The sequence below is a fragment of the Leuresthes tenuis genome, unplaced genomic scaffold (genome assembly GCF_036924035.1).
Source record: "Leuresthes tenuis unplaced genomic scaffold, fLeuTen1.0.hap1 SCAF_5, whole genome shotgun sequence".
In the NCBI taxonomy this organism is placed as follows: domain Eukaryota; kingdom Metazoa; phylum Chordata; class Actinopteri; order Atheriniformes; family Atherinopsidae; genus Leuresthes; species Leuresthes tenuis.
Window position 1 is genome coordinate 26170014 of NW_027325359.1, and position 15961 is coordinate 26185974.

The following is a 15961-nucleotide window of genomic DNA, read 5'->3' on the forward strand; positions in this document are numbered from 1 at the left end:
TTTCTGAACATATAACAGATATATTTTGGGCCTAAACCGTTCTCGGATTTGTAAACCATCAGTAGGCTTTTAAAATCTATTCTGGAAGCCAGTGTAAAGATTTTAAAACTGGTTTGATGTGTTCAGATCTCTTAGTCCTGGTTTAAACTCTCGCAGCAGCGTTCTGGATGAGCTGCAGATGTTTAATGCTCTTTTTGGGAAGTCCAGTTAAAAGACCATTACAGTAATCGAGTCTACTGGAGAAGAATGCATGGGAAGACCAGGAGAGAAAATCTTTAATTCTGTTGATGTTTCTGAGTTGGTAGCTGCCTTGATGACAGCTTTGATGTGGCTGCTGAAAGTCAATTCTGAGACAGATTACAGATTACTTCTCAAGAAAGTAATCCAGTTACTTTACTGATTACTTTAATTAGTTACTTCTCAAAAACATGATGCACAACCTGAGTACGCTATAAAGCAATATACCTATCAGCCTAATTCTATTCTTTGTGCACATTCCATCATAAAGAATTGACATAATAACTGACCATTACGGTGTATCCTCTCTCAAGGTATCCTGCAAATGACTTTCTTTGTGATAGCTTGACATCGCTTTTCAATTCAATTCAATTCAATTTTATTTATATAGCGCCAGATTACAACAATTGTCAAGGCACTTAAGTAATATAGTCCAATTCAAGCCAATTGGAATTCAATTCATTGTAATCATAATCCAATTAATTCATATAGAGCCAATTCAAAAATTAATATCCTAGCTAAGGAAACCAACAGATTGCACCGAAACTTGTCTTCAGTCCAATCTCCCGTCCTGAGCGTGCCTGAGGCGACTGTGGAAAGGAACGACTCCCTTTTAACAGGAAGAAACCTCTGGCAGAACCAGACTCAGGAAGGGTGGCCATCCGCCTCGACCAGCTGGGGTTTGAGAAGACAGAAAAGAGGGAAAAGAGGGGGGAAAAACACCATAATGCCATTCAAAGGATATCTGTTGGAACAGGGAAACACAAGTCAATAACCACAATAATGTCACATGTACATAAAATCAATTGAGAAATTACACAGGGGGGAAAAGAGAGCAAAGTGAGGAAAGGTGTGACAGATGAGGTCCCCCAGCAGTCTAAGCCTATAGCAGCTTAACTATGGGATGTTTCAGGATTACCTGAGCCATCCCTAACTATAAACTTTATCAAAAAGGAAAGTTTTAAGCCTAATCTTAAAAGTGGAAAGGGTGTCTGCTTCCCGGACATTTACTGGCAGCTTATTCCACAAGAGAGGGGCCTGATAACTGAAGGCTCTACCTCCCATTCTACTTTTAGAAACTCTGGGAACAACAAGTAAACCTGCAGTTTGGGAGCGAAGTGCTCTGTTAGGATAAGCTAAAACTGGAGAAACATGATCTCTCCTGTTAGTTCTTATCAGAACTCTGGCTGCAGCATTTTGGATTAGCTGGAGGCTTTTCAGAGAATATGTGGGACAGCCCAATAATAAGGAATTACAGTAGTCCAATCTTGAAGTAACAAATGCATGAATTAGTTTCTCTGCATCACCCTGAGACAGAATGTTCCTGATTTTAGCAATATTACGAAGGTGAAAGAAGGCATTCCTAGAAACCAGTTTTATATGTGCGTCAAATGATAAATTCTGGTAAAAAATAACTCCAAGGTTCCTCACTGTAGAACTAGAAGCCAAGGAAATACCATCCAGAGTAACTATATAACTAGACAATTTCTCCCTGAAGCGCTCAGGTCCAAAGAGAACTACTTCAGTTTTGTCTGAATTTAGAAGCAGACAGTTCTGAGTCATCCAGGTCTTTATGTCTTTAAGACAGGCTTGTAGTCTGACCAACCTATTGGTTTAATCTGGTTTCATAGATAAGTACAGCTGAGTATCATCAGCATAACAATGGAAATTTATGCCATGCTGTCTGATAATGTTACCTAATGGAAGCATGTATAAAGTAAAAAGAATCGGTCCAAGCACAGAACCCTGAGGAACTTCATGACTTACTCCAATGTATGAGGAAGATTCTTCATTTACAAGAACAAACTGGAATCTATCAGATAAATATGACTTAAACCAGCCTAATGCAGTTCCTTTAATCACAATAACATGTTCAAGTCTCTGTAAGAGAATGCTGTGATCGATCGTATAAAATGCAGCACTGAGATCCAACAGGACAAGCACAGAAACAAGTCCGCTATCAGAGGCTAAGAGGAGATCATTGGTAACTTTCACCAGTGCAGTTTCTGTGCTATGATGCACTCTGAATCCTGACTGAAACTCTTCAAATATATTATTTCTATGTAAATGATCACAAAGTTGAACTGAAACTATTTTTTCAAGAACTTTAGACAAAAAAGGGAGATTGGATATAGGTCGATAATTAGCCAACACTTCTGAATCAAGAGTAGGTTTTTTAAGTAAAGGTTTAATTACAGCAACCTTAAAAATCTGAGGTACATATCCTGTCAACAAAGACCGATTGATCAAATCCAATATGGAAGTGTCAATTAAGGGGAAACCTCCTTGAACAGTCTGGTTGGGATTGGGTCTAACATACAAGTTGATGGTTTAGAAGAGACTATTGCTGTTGTTAGCTCAGAAAGATCAACTGGGCAGAAGCTGTCTAAATACAAATCAGGTTCGAAAGATACTTCTAAAGCTGCTCTACTTGATGATACATCAGTGATAATAATGGGAAGGATTCCATTAATCTTCTCTCTGATAGAAACAATTTTATTGATGAAGAATCTCATGAAATCATCACTGCTGAGAGTTAAAGGAATACATGGCTCAACAGAGCTCGGACTCTTTGTCAGCCTGGCAACAGTGCTGAAAAGAAACCTGGGATTATTCTTATTCTCTTCAATCAATAATGGATAATAAGCAGTTCTAGCTTTACGAAGTGCTTTCTTATACGTTATTAAACTATCTTTCCAGACTAATTGAGACTCTTCTAAATTAGAGGAACGCCACTGTCTCTCCAGCTTTCTTGCAGTCTGCTTTAACGCACGCAGCTGTGAATTATACCAAGGAGCCAACCTCTTCTGACTGATTACCTTCCTTTTCAGAGGGGCAACATTGTCCAGTGTTGTACACATTGAAGCTATAGTGCTGTCAACAAGAGAGTCAAGTTCTACTGGAGTAAAATTTAGGTAGCCGTCCTCTGTCATATCAGCACATGGCAGTGAAGAAAAGGATGATGAAATCAACTCTTTAAATCTGGTTACAGCATTTTTTGACAGACACCTTCTATATGTAGAATTCTTCTCAGAAACCGTGTAGTCAAGTAATGTAAATTCAAAAGTTATTAAAAAATGGTCAGACAAGACAGGGTTATGAGGGACCACTGTTAACTGTTCACTCTCAATGCCATAAGTCAGCACAAGGTCAAGGGTATGATTAAGGCAGTGAGTAGGTCTGTGAACACTTTGAGAAAATCCAATAGAGTCTAATATAGAATTAAAGTTAATATTTAGGCTGTCATTTTCAACATCTACATGAATATTAAAGTCACCCACTACAATGACTTTATCTGTACTCAGCACTAACTGGGATAAAAACTCTGAGAATTCAGACAGAAACTCAGAATAAGGGCCAGGTGGGACGATACACAACAACAAACACAAGAGGTTTTGGTCTGTATTTTTTCTACGATGCGTCTACAGTGGAAATAGGCAATATGTCCTTGACAATATAGTCAGTGTCTAGCTTCAGTTCAGTGGCACTAAGTCCTGTCGATCTTAAGTCTATTTTCACCTGTTTAGCAGGAGGGGGGCCATCGGAGGTTTGCCCGGTGGAATTGGATGTGGTAGCTGCAGCGGTCATATCTGTGGGGAGGGATCCGGGGGTTTCTCAATGAGTTTCACATTCCTGTGCGGGCTTGTTAGGTGCTTGCTCAGATTTGAGGTGGAATTTTTTGCTGTAGATAAAAAATTTCTTCCCACGAGTGCACAGCGGACATTAATGTTTTTGTCGCTTTTTACCGAGTCAAACTCAAAGTAATGTTAGTACTTCCAAGCATTAAATGCTCCTGCACGGTCCTGCTCTCTCCCACGCTCCATGTTATCTCTTGTTGATCTACACACGCACTGACGTCGCACCACTCATACATGATTATCATGAGACACTCTCTCAAATAAAATTACATAACGCAGCATGCTTGCAGGAAAGTAACAGAAATCTAATTACTGTCTTTGTAATTGTAATCCCTTACTTTACTCGTTACTTGAAAAAGGGATCGGATACAGTAACGCGTTACTTCTAACATTATCACTGCTTGCACACACAAGCAGTGATGGATCTGTGTGTGATAGTGATTGTCGAACATCACTTACAGAATGACCTGACATTTTTAAAGGATATGTGTATGGATGTGAATTAAACTGTAGGTTGTGAATAGAGTGGTTTCTATACAGATAAACAGTGCAAGAGTTATAACCACATATTTTCAGATTTTTGAGCAGGCTATTATCATATCTAGATTAGGTTTTTTTATAGAAAACCTTGCAGATTTCAGTACATCGTGCAAAACTTGAAGGGTGGCAGCAGCTGCGGTTGCGGAAGCAAAATCTGTGGCATGGGAAGAGTTCGGGGAGGCCAGGAAAGTGATTTTGGTCAACCTCAAAGAGTGTTCTGGGGCACCATCTGGCGACTCAGGAGAGATCAGAGCGGTCTCACTCAAGCTGTGCTCAATCATCTTACCTCGAATGAGGATATTGTTTGAAGGTGGAGGGAACACTTTGAGGAGCTTCTGAACCCGAGCGACATGCCTCCTGTACAGGAGTCAGAGCCGGAGGCATCTGGGGTGTCCGCATCCATTTCCCTGGTGGAGGTCACCAACGTAGTCAAAAAAAACTCCTTGGGGTGGATGAGATACATCCAGAAATTCTTAAGGACAGACCTGTGCCATAAACTTAGGTGGATGCATTAATGGCTTAATGCTAACTAAGCTGAACCAACAACCAACCCTCTTTAGGAGAATATTGGAGAAAACCAGAGAAGGACACTTCCGACCTTATCTGGGTCAAAGTAAACAACAGTGACATTTGCATTGTTTGGTTCTTTATTCATACGTCATAACTTTACAGATATCCATCTGAATTTTGAGACTCATAATCATCATGTTATATTGTTTTTGATGTCCTTATATCCTAAGTGTATGCTATATCTTTAACCTTTATATCTTAACAAGTTATGGTGTTTTCAAAATCCTTTGTGGCACACTCGTTGCAGGCTCGTAACTCAGAATAGGTCGTCTTACAAAACATGCCCAGGCAGATGTCACAACAGTTTCAGGCATACCATTGGCTGAAAGTGTAGCATAAGCCTACGTCATGCCCCGCCTCTGCGAATCAAACCACGGAAACCAAGACGCAAAGTCAGAGTAGAACGGAAGAACAGAAGGAGAAGAAAAAAGATGAAGAACAGAGTGTTAAAAATGATGGAATTTGAGTCTTGCGAAAAGTCTTTGAAAATGGAATAGAGAAAGAGTTTTTGCAGAGTTAAGAAATGAAGTAACCAGAAAGATGGCAGAAGAGGAAGATGAGATGGATGAAAGAGGTCCGAACAAAGACAGAAAGAGAAGAAGAATGTAGTAGAAAAATACGTTTTGTGTTTTTCGTTCGTCCGTCATCATCCTGTTTACGTCGCACGTTTTTAACCTCATGTGTCATCACCTAGTCTTGCTCACCAAGAGAGCCATCTTTAGGCCAGTCAACTTTTTGTCAATCTTTTGTGAATTTAAGTTAACCTCATCAGAGTTGGTCAGCAACCAAAATCAACTAGACTCTTGGACAATTTTGTCATTATTTGTGGTGAATTCCTGCAAACCACCCCGTTCGTCTTCTGAGCCACCAGAAGTCCCCTCCGGCGCAGGAGAGCGACCGGTCCAGGCCACTTTAATTAAAGTCCCTGAAAGTCACTCACAACGAAAGCCATGAGACGTGGAACCGAGACAGACCCAGTTGGACCCCCCGGCGTTTACCTGTGGTTCGGAGCTGACTTAACAGGAAAGTTTGTCAAGTAAGATCTGCCCTGTTTTTACATTTCAGATGATATGCGGTGGGTGTTGAGAGAAATCACTGTTAAAATGATAAATTAATCCAAGCTGTTAGCCTTTAAATTCAAATAGCAAGTGTTTCTTATATAATCATCCATATTCAAAGCATTTCTACTGTTGTTTTAAGGTTCATGTCTTTGGTCATGTAATTTTAATAAATGGTTCATATATATACATATATAAAATCAACCTGTTTTTGTGTATGTGTTCTTTACGTATTTATGAGTCCAACAAAATGAGATTTCACGAGTAGCGAATAGATGAGACTGGAATTTACTAATTAATAATTAATTTAACATATCAGAATTGTAAGATTCTGTCATTTTTTCTTCGATTGAAGGTGGTGCCCAAAACAAGATTAAATAAGGTTTATTCAGATAGTGAGAACTTTCGGATAAATCCTTATATCTAATCACTTTACGCTAGGTGTGTCAGCTACACCCCGCAAAAACTTCAAAAACAGTTCTGTCATCAGTTTTATTATAGAGAAATTAGCATCTCTTGTTTTATGCTTATTATTCAGGGTATGTAATTTACTTTTATTCATTCATTTATCTATTTATTTAGCCATAGCACTCTCAATCCTCTTTTAACAATTTTACGCTATATTGTAGTGATAGATTCATTACATTTTAATGTTAGGACTTATTTTTATTTGTTCAAGTTTAACAGTGTCAGTTTAAGTGTGTATATTTTTGTGTGAATCAGTGAGGGCATGGAGAGACACCCAGAAGACAACACCAATGACATCTTCCTTCCTTTGAAATATCAAACCGACCTTCTGTTCACCAGGTGGGTGATATGCAAAGATAGTTTTTTATTTAAAAGTTAGTACACATAATGAGCCTGACAAATCAATTACCTCTTAAATATCCAATCAGCGATAATGTATTTGAAATTATATTTACAGTGATATAAAATTTTGTCATAGATTTATGAGCTGGATTTTCCAAAACTTGTACATTTAAGAGATGTATATCACTGCTTCTGTATGAGATACTTCTTATTCACTCCGGTAGCAAAATAAGTGCTAGTGATCCACAGTTAGTTTATGTTGTACCCTCTGCAATTTTTTTAAGTATGGAAGAATGTTGTACTGCAAAATCTGAACTTTTCTTCTTCCTCCCCCTCTTCTGACAGAGATCCTAACCCTCCTCGTTTTGAAATCAGATCTTACTCCGCCCTATCCTGGGACCAACCAGACAGCAAATTCCCCACCTTCAACCTCACTTATAATGCAAGTTAAAGAAACTAACTGATTAACCCACCAAGTTCATAAAATTTGAAAGAAAATTCAGTATGGTTAACAAATAAGGCATACAGACTGATGGTACACATACATTATAGTGTAAAGCAGGGGTAGATAACGTTTGTGCATATCACACAAGAATTGTCAACAAATTTCTGTTGTGGTAGTGTTCTTGTTTATACAAAACACTACTACCAGAATTGATTACAGGAATGATAGGAATAGACAGCACTGAACATAATTTGCATCTACAATAAAAGTTTTATTGTGTTATTGTTTGAACTGTCTGAATATATTATAATATTACTATATTGTATTCTTTGTGTGTAGATTCAAAACCTGGGCATCTTCTCAGTACAAGACATCCTGTTCAGGGTTGATATCTGGGCTCTGACCAGGCAGGGGTATCAGTTGGTGGATATTACAGACTATAGCATTGATGAGGTAAAAGGAAATATTTAATTTTTAATCAAGGTTTATTTAAAAAAGGGGGGGGGAGACCTAAACAATAAACACATAATTTATATTCCAAGCACTGGGTGGTAAAAAATACAAAGCTTTAAAGGAATATGTGTTAATACCTAAAAAAAAAAGGAATATTTGTTAATACCTAAAAAAAATTAATTAATTAAAAAAAAACTTAACAAGCATCTACCAAATTACTAAGGATCAAGAATTTGATACTGCCACCATTAGAGACAAACTGCCAATTACAAGGAAACTGCCTGCTTACATGGTTCAACATAGAAACATAAACACAACAAGAAAACTATTTAAGGGGACATACTTAAAATAACTTTGTTCTTGAGAGCACATAACTGGGTGTCTGAAGTCACTGCCAACTGAAAAATGTTAAAAAAACAAAAACCTGGCATTTTGTTTTATGTTCCCTAGGTGTGAAAAATCTCTGTCAATCATCCATTCAGCTGTTAGATCCACCCTTATTTTCATGTTCTCATTCAAACTGCTAGCACGATGATGCCAGCTTTTCACTGAAATGTTCTGTTGTCAGTTGTTATGGAGACCATGCATCTTACATCATTCCCAGCCTCAGAGGATATCCTACTGGATAAACTTTACATTTGATGGTTACTCCAGCAGTAGTTTGAAAAGATAATGTGTACAGCCATTTTCACCTGTTTACCCAACTTACCAACAGCAAAGTTTTTTGCTGAATTGGTTCAGAAATTATGCCTCAAGTAAGTGTAGTGAAATTTGTCATTATATCTCCTGTCTCTTGATTACCTCAGTCAAACTGGCATATAGGTTCAAACTCTGGCCTTGAAAGTTCTAAAAGATAGTATTCTGTTATGTCAGTGGTTATAAAAAGAGTCACGAGGAGTCCAAAATAATCTTCTGTAGACCACAAAGTTCAAGCATATTTTATACCTACAACCCTCTTGTGTCAACTTTCCTAAATTCAATACTTCTGTGATTGTGAGGTGACATAAATGGCATACATGCAATACACACAGTTAGTATGATACATAGATTGATAAAACATCAACAGAAATAAGCTGTCTCTAGAGGCTCAAGTCACATTAAGTTTGTTGTACATCAGGCACCATGACAAAGTGTCCTCAGTCAACATAGGAACATACAAAAGCTAACCGTCCAGTTGAAGCCAAGAAGGCCAAACTTCTTCAGGAGCTCCTTCTAGGTGAAATGACTTCAAACTGACATGGTTGCATGGTTATGTCAAAGACAGTTGCATTTTGTTTGTCAAAAATTCTTTCTCACCATGGTAGGGAGAAGCTCTCAAGAGAGGCAGAGCGAGAAACACCCACAGTGAGAGGGAGGTGGAGTAAGGTGGAGTCAGAGCCTGCCCACTCCCTGTCTCTAAAACAGGCTGGTCTTAGGGGTGTTGTTTCAGTAGAGGGTGTAAGGGTTGAGGGTAAAGGTTGCTCATAACTTTCAATGCAAACCTTTCATTTCTTTCTTTTTTTCAAATAATTTGACAATAAACAAAAAACTAAACTTCTGTTTTATTTCAAAGTTGTATTTTACAAGAAAACAAATAGTGGAACTTAATTTTTCCTAAGACAGAAAACAAAAATAAAAACCCTAAATATTAATCCCATCTTTAAAATCAGAAACAAGTTTATTGCCAAGTAGGTTTGCACTTACAAGGAATTTCACTTGGTTTAGTTGGTGCTGACAATATAGATATATATACAGAATCTGGATATATATACACAATAGATGTGCGTTAATGTAACGCAGAGGGTCTGGAGGGGGAGGGAGAGAGTCAGTGTCAAGGTGGGCTCCAGGCCTTGTTGATAAGGGTAGTAGCAGATGGGAAGAAGCTGTTCGTGTGGTGTGAGGTTTTGGTCCTCGTGGACCGCAGCCTCCTGCCAGAGGGGAGTGTCTGAAATAGTTTGTGACTGGGGTGCGAGGGATAAGCCACAATCTCCCCTGCACGCCTCAGAGTCCTGGAGGTGTACAGGTCCTGGAGAGATGGAAGATTGCAGCCAATCATCTTCTCTGCAGACTAAATGACACGCTGCAGTCTGATGGAGACTCGTCACCATCAGAGATCCAATGAGAGTGGTGTCGTCTGCCAACTTCAGGAGCTTGACGGACTGATGACTGGAGGTGCAGTTGTTCGTGTACAGGGAGAAGAGCAGAGGAGAAAGAATACAGCCCTGGGGGGAACCAGTGCTAACGAGCTGTGAGTCGGAGACGGGTTTTCCCAGCTTCACATGCTGCTTCCTGTCAGACAGTAAGTCTGTAATCCACCTGCAGGTGGAGTCAGGCACACTCAGCTGAGAGAGCTTCTCCTAAAGCAGAGCCGGGATGTACCTACGGAATCCAGGTGCGGGAGGATGTAGTGAAGGGCTAGGTTGACTCCATTGTCTACAGACCTGTTGGCTCTGTAGGCAAACTGTAAGGGGTCCAGGAGATGATCAGTGATTTCTTTCAGGTGTGAAACCACAAGGCGCTCAAAGGACTTCATAACCACTGAGGTCAGGGCGACGGGTCTGAAGTCATTAAGTCCTTGGCTTCTTGGGAACAGGAATGATGGTGGAGGTCTTGAAGCAGGTTGGCACGTGACAGGCCTCCAGCGAGGTGTTAAAAATGTCTGTGAACACTGGAGACAGCTGATCAGCACAGTGCTTCAAGGTGGATGGAGAGACAGAATCTGGTCCAGCAGCTTTCCGGGGATTCTGTCTCCTGAAGAGCTTGTTGACGTCTCTTTCATGTATGGAAAGAGTCATCATTGGGGTGGGTGGAGGGGAGGAGGGGTGGGCCTTTAAGGTGGGTTTTGGTAGATGTGCCCAGGCCCTGCTGAAGTGGGAGCAGTGGATGTGATATGAAGTTGGAGCTGTTGAGAGGTATCGTGGGGGATGGTTACAGGACTGTCCCTTTGTCTGTCGAAGCAACAGTAGAATTCATTCAGGATGTTGGCTAAGCGTCGGTCGTTCATGGAGTGGGGGGCTTTAGGCTTGTAGTTGGTGATCTGCCTGAGCCCTTTCCAGACAGAGTCGGTGGCTGAGAACTGGTGTTGGAGCTTCTCAGAGTGCAGTCTCTTTCACCGCCTTCCTAAACCTGTACTTTGCCTCTTTGAATCTGTATTTGTCCCCACCCCTGAAGGCCTCTTCCTTATCCAACCTTAACCTTCTGAGTTTGGCTGTGAACCAGGGTTTGTCATTGTTGTAACTCACCCTGTTGCATGGTGGAACACAGCAGTCCTCACAGAAGCTGATGTATGATGTCCCAGCCTCTGTGTACTCATCCAGACTGTTGATAGCAGCCCTGAACACATCCCAGTCAGTAGAGTCCTAACACGCCTGGAGACACTTCCTTCATGACCTCACTCCAGGTTTGCAGAGCTTCAGTTTCTGCCTGTAAGCAGGAATCAGGTGAACCATGACGTGGTCGGAGTGGCCCAGTGCAGCACGGGGGACGGCGTGATAAGCATCTCTGACTGTGGTGTAACAGTGATCCAGAATATTCTCCTGTCTGGTCGGGCATTTAATAAACTGTCTATATTTTGGAAGTTCATGAGTGAGGTTTCCTTTGTTAAAGTCACCAAGGACAATAACTAAAGAGTCTGGGTTTTTCCAAGTCCTCCCCTCCAACGACCTGCCGTGATACCCTCATTATAAGCTCCTTTGCCATGGTAAAAGCCAGGGGGAAGATGGTACAACCAATGGTATGGCTGAAACTGTTGGGACGTCTGCCTGGATGACCTAATTCTTGCATTAAGAGATTTTGGATGAAACAAAGAAACTTGATTTCTCCATTCCTCCGTTTCATTAACATTCGTCTAGTGGATTCTGAAAACACCACAACTTGTTAAGATATAAAGGTTAAAGAATGACTCATGATATAAAGACATAAAATAACAACATAACATAACATAGGTACTGATTATGAGTCTCAAAACTCAGATGGATCTGACTGTAAAGTTATGTCATATGAATAACGAACCAAACAATGTTATTTTACTGTGTTAAACATGGAATACAAGACAAAACAGCAGGAAACGTCAATTAATGGTTGCATTACTTCATAAAAATGTCCAGTTGTTGACTTAATTTTGGATTGAACTATTCAGTGATACGGACCACTAGGGAGCAATGTGGCTCCACAGGCAGGTTAGTCATTTTCCAACATAATGATTTATTCGGTATTCTTCAGTCTTAAAATGCAGCTCGTGATTTCACTGAGAACCTGAAAGAACTTGTACAAAGATATAAAACACATTTAATACATTTTCAAGATTTGACTGAAAGTGACTCTGAGTAAGGTCTTTTTAAGAGTTCCGTGAGATCATGAGACATCTGCTTCTTGTCAGGCTGGATCAGAGTCAGGGTATATGTCACCCTTGGTTTACTTTGTCCAGATAAGGTCGAAAGTGTTATAGTCTGGTTTTCTCCAATATTCTCCTAAAAAGGATTCTTTGTTTGTTCAGCTTAGTTGGCACTAAGTCGGTAATGCAAACTTCCCCAAAGTCCTTTCCAGAGGGCAAAGGTTGTTGTAAATTTCTCTTTCTTAGTGTAGAAATCCCCCATCTGGTCTTTATACACTGACCATCCCCTCAAAATAATGCTGGAGCCATTTAAAGTCTTAAGTTTGTATTAAATTCCACACTTGAGAGTGCTACACCATGCTTGATCATTTGTGCACTGTACATCTTTTGACGACCTATATTCTATACACCCATACTAAATTAGACAAGCAACAATACATTTACAAAACAATCTTATTTTAATTGGTTTTGAAATGTGCTAAAAGGCAGAACAATTTCAATTAATTTCACAGACCATATACTATCTAATAAAACAGACAAATGTAAAAACAGGGATTACTAAATAAAAATTGAAATAATGTACAATGTACTGAGGAATGTCTAAGTATATAAGTATATAAGAATATAAGTATGTAACAACAATGATTCTAATATATGAACATGAATAGATACTTTTTGGAAAAATTAAAAGATTGTGTGCAAATGTGTGCTAAAAGTTCAGACAACATCCCAAGGGTATGAAGAACTTGATGAGCAATAATCTTCACAAAATAAAAAATAAAAAATCTCGAGACTATTCAGTAAGTCATCAACCCATTGATTATGTCCATACTTTCTAAAAACAAAAAAGCATAAGGCGTAACAAACAGTATTGTGCATAAATGCTAAATTACAATGCAAAGTACTTTGTCTAGTTATATAGCATTAGAATTTCACAAAATATTATACACTATATCATATATTCTCTGTTATGGATGTAATGTCTATTTGCTTGTTTTGTCAGTTTGATCCTGAAAAGAGCAGTTGTAGAACCAAGAATCGAGCAAAACAGCTTTAAAAGACTGTGTGCATTCCTGTTCCTGTCCAATCACTTTCAGCAGATTATCACTTTTTGGCACAACAAGAACTCTGTAGTTAGACAAAATTATGCAAACAGGTAGGAGGGAAGTCACGTAAATCACAAGCCCCACAGACTGACAGGAAGTAATTTACAAATATGTGAAAGTTTTTGGATATATTTTTACACAAAAAAATACAAAGATAAAGATTTGAGGTTTCAGATTTTCATGGGCCATTGCACATAGTTGTGAACTGTCTTGTGCAGGTTGTGCAGCTGTGGTACCCCTAGAACAAAAACCCTCAAACAAACAAAAGGGAAGTCACATAACTTAATTCACATTTCACAGGAAGAGATGCACAAATATGCTAAAATAGTTCCAGATTTTTGTGCATACAAAAATAAATATTTATTGATAGTGAACATTTTTTGGATCTTGTAACACATTTGTAGATTGTCTTGTGTAGGTTACAAATATCCAACAATAACTTCCATAGCTCTCGTCTTGTGCAGTATGATCAACGATGATACAGAGGAAACAGTTCATATCAGTAAATTTACTAAGGATACAGTCATCTTTATTCAAGACTTTAGATATAGTCTATATAACACTTTTCTATCCTGTTGTTCCTTTTAGGCGGTAGCTGAGTCCTATTGCACACTGCCTCATCCACAAATAACTAATCTTGTGACACCTGAAGACCTATCTCACCTGTCACAGCTGGTAAGACTAATAGTTGTTTTTTTCTACTGCAAGGAGAACCCATGAATTTGTTTTTTTTATGTTTTATGTAAAAAGTTTACACTTGTCTACACAGCGTCTTTTTAAATATGATGCAGTTTTACATCTTTTGTTAGCATCTGTCATGTATATGCACTCTATGTACTGTATGCAGTACTTTTTCTTTAAAATCACACACCAATGAACATGTTGTCCAAGGACACTTCCATGTAGACGTAAGGGGGAATTGAACTGCTAACTTTATGGCTGAAAGATGATTACTCTGTTAGCTAAGATATGGCTCAAATTAATTTATTCTCAGAGTTCAGTAGAGCCTGCATGTTCTCCCGACGCATGTATGTGCTCTCCGTGTATTCCAGCTCCCTCTTGCGACCCAAAAACATGTATGTTAGGTAAATTGGTCATTTTCAATAAACTGTAGGGGTGAGTGTCTCTATGTTGACCCTGTGATTAAATTCCGTCTGTCCAGGGTGTACCCTGCCTCCAGCCCAATGGTAGCTGGACTGGCTCTCATGCCCATGACCCTGAATATGAAAAAGCCGGTATGGAAAATGGAAAAATTAATGAACACCAAATTTGGTTCACCCCATTGTGGAACTGACCTACATTGCCATCCATCTAATTTCTGCCCCTTACCAGGTCATGGAGGCAACAGTCTAAGTATAAATCTCCAGACCTCCTTCTCCCTATCCACCTCCTCCAGCTTTTCCAAGGGGACACTGAGTCGTTCTCATGTCAGCCCAGAGGTATAGTCTTTCCAGTGTATTCTGAACTACCTTAACTGGGCTCCTTTTGATGCAGAGGAGCTGTAACTCTAATCTGAGCTCTTGCTGAATGGAAGTGGTTCTCACCCTAACTCTAAAGGTGAGCCCAGCCCCTATTTTGGTGGCAGCTCATTTCCACTGCTTGTATTTGCAAGCTCACACTTTTGGCATGTCACCCAAGAATGCTCATGACCATAGTTTAGGGTTGGAACATAAATTGACTGGCAAATTGACAGCTCTTTTTCCAATGTCAGACCAGGGAAATGTGAAATGTACACATCACTGCAGATGCTGCCCCAATCCACCTCCCTAACCCCACTCTTGAGCAAGACCCTGACTGAGGACAGTGGCCTCAAACTTGGATATGCTAATTCCTTGTCTGCAAATTGCCTCAGTGACTGTTGGAGGTTTCTGCTTGTTGAAGCCAAGAAAACCATATCATCTACAAAAAGAAAAGATGCTATCTTAAGCCTACCAGACAGGAGCCTTGCTGGCCCTTGGCTGGACCTTGAAATTTTTTCTATCAAAGTTATAAACAGAATCAGTGACAAAGGGCAGCCCCAGCTGAGTCCAACATGCACCAGAAATTAGTCTGACTTATTGCAGGCAATGTGAACCAAGCTCTCACTCCAGTTGCACAGAAACCCAATGGTCTATAAACAAGAGTCCCCGTAACCCACAATCCTGGAACACCACCCACAGGACATCATGAGGTACACGGTCATAAGCCTTCTCACAATCTACAGAACACATGAAGACATTAAGACTGGTTAGGCAACACACACTCACACTCAAATTCAAGTCACTGATGTTAGCCTACAAAGTCCTTAATGGAACGGCTCCCATCTACTTGAATGCTCTTGCAAAGGCTTATATCACAACTCGGTCACTCCAGTCATCACAGGATTGTCATCCAGCAGTTTTTCATCTTTTCATGTATCGTTCCATGATGGTAGAATGACCTATTGAGCACTACCAGAACAAGCCTGTCTACTACCCTGTCTATCTTCAAGAAACTCTTGATGACCCTGCTCTTCAGAGAGCACCTCCTATCCTAGCACTTACCCCGTACTTCCCTACCCCCTCTACGGCGCCTTATCTTTCTGTACTTCCCTCTATGACTGCACTCTATCTCTACAATGTCACCCCTGTCACCTCTGACAGAGTATGACTAGTGGTTTCCTTCTTTGTAGCTTATTGTTGGCTTTGATGTTAGCTGTAATGTTATATCCTTATTTGTAAGTTGCTTTGGATAAAAGCGTCTGCTAAATGCATAAACATAAACAATCAATTGCAATATCCTTGCAATGGTAATGACCTATTCCAGTATTCCAC

The 15961-nt window shown here is 39.7% G+C and overlaps 1 protein-coding gene across 1 annotated transcript in view; it reads left to right on the forward strand.

Moving 5' to 3' along the window:
- itga11b (integrin, alpha 11b) overlaps positions 1-15961 on the forward strand; it is a 122342-nt gene that overhangs the window by 87332 nt on the left and 19049 nt on the right. Inside the window, exons 22-25 of the mRNA XM_072385332.1 lie at positions 6767-6850; positions 7199-7295; positions 7638-7751; positions 13758-13844. Coding sequence (XP_072241433.1) covers positions 6767-6850; positions 7199-7295; positions 7638-7751; positions 13758-13844 — 382 coding nt within the window. The remainder of the gene's footprint in view (positions 1-6766; positions 6851-7198; positions 7296-7637; positions 7752-13757; positions 13845-15961) is intronic.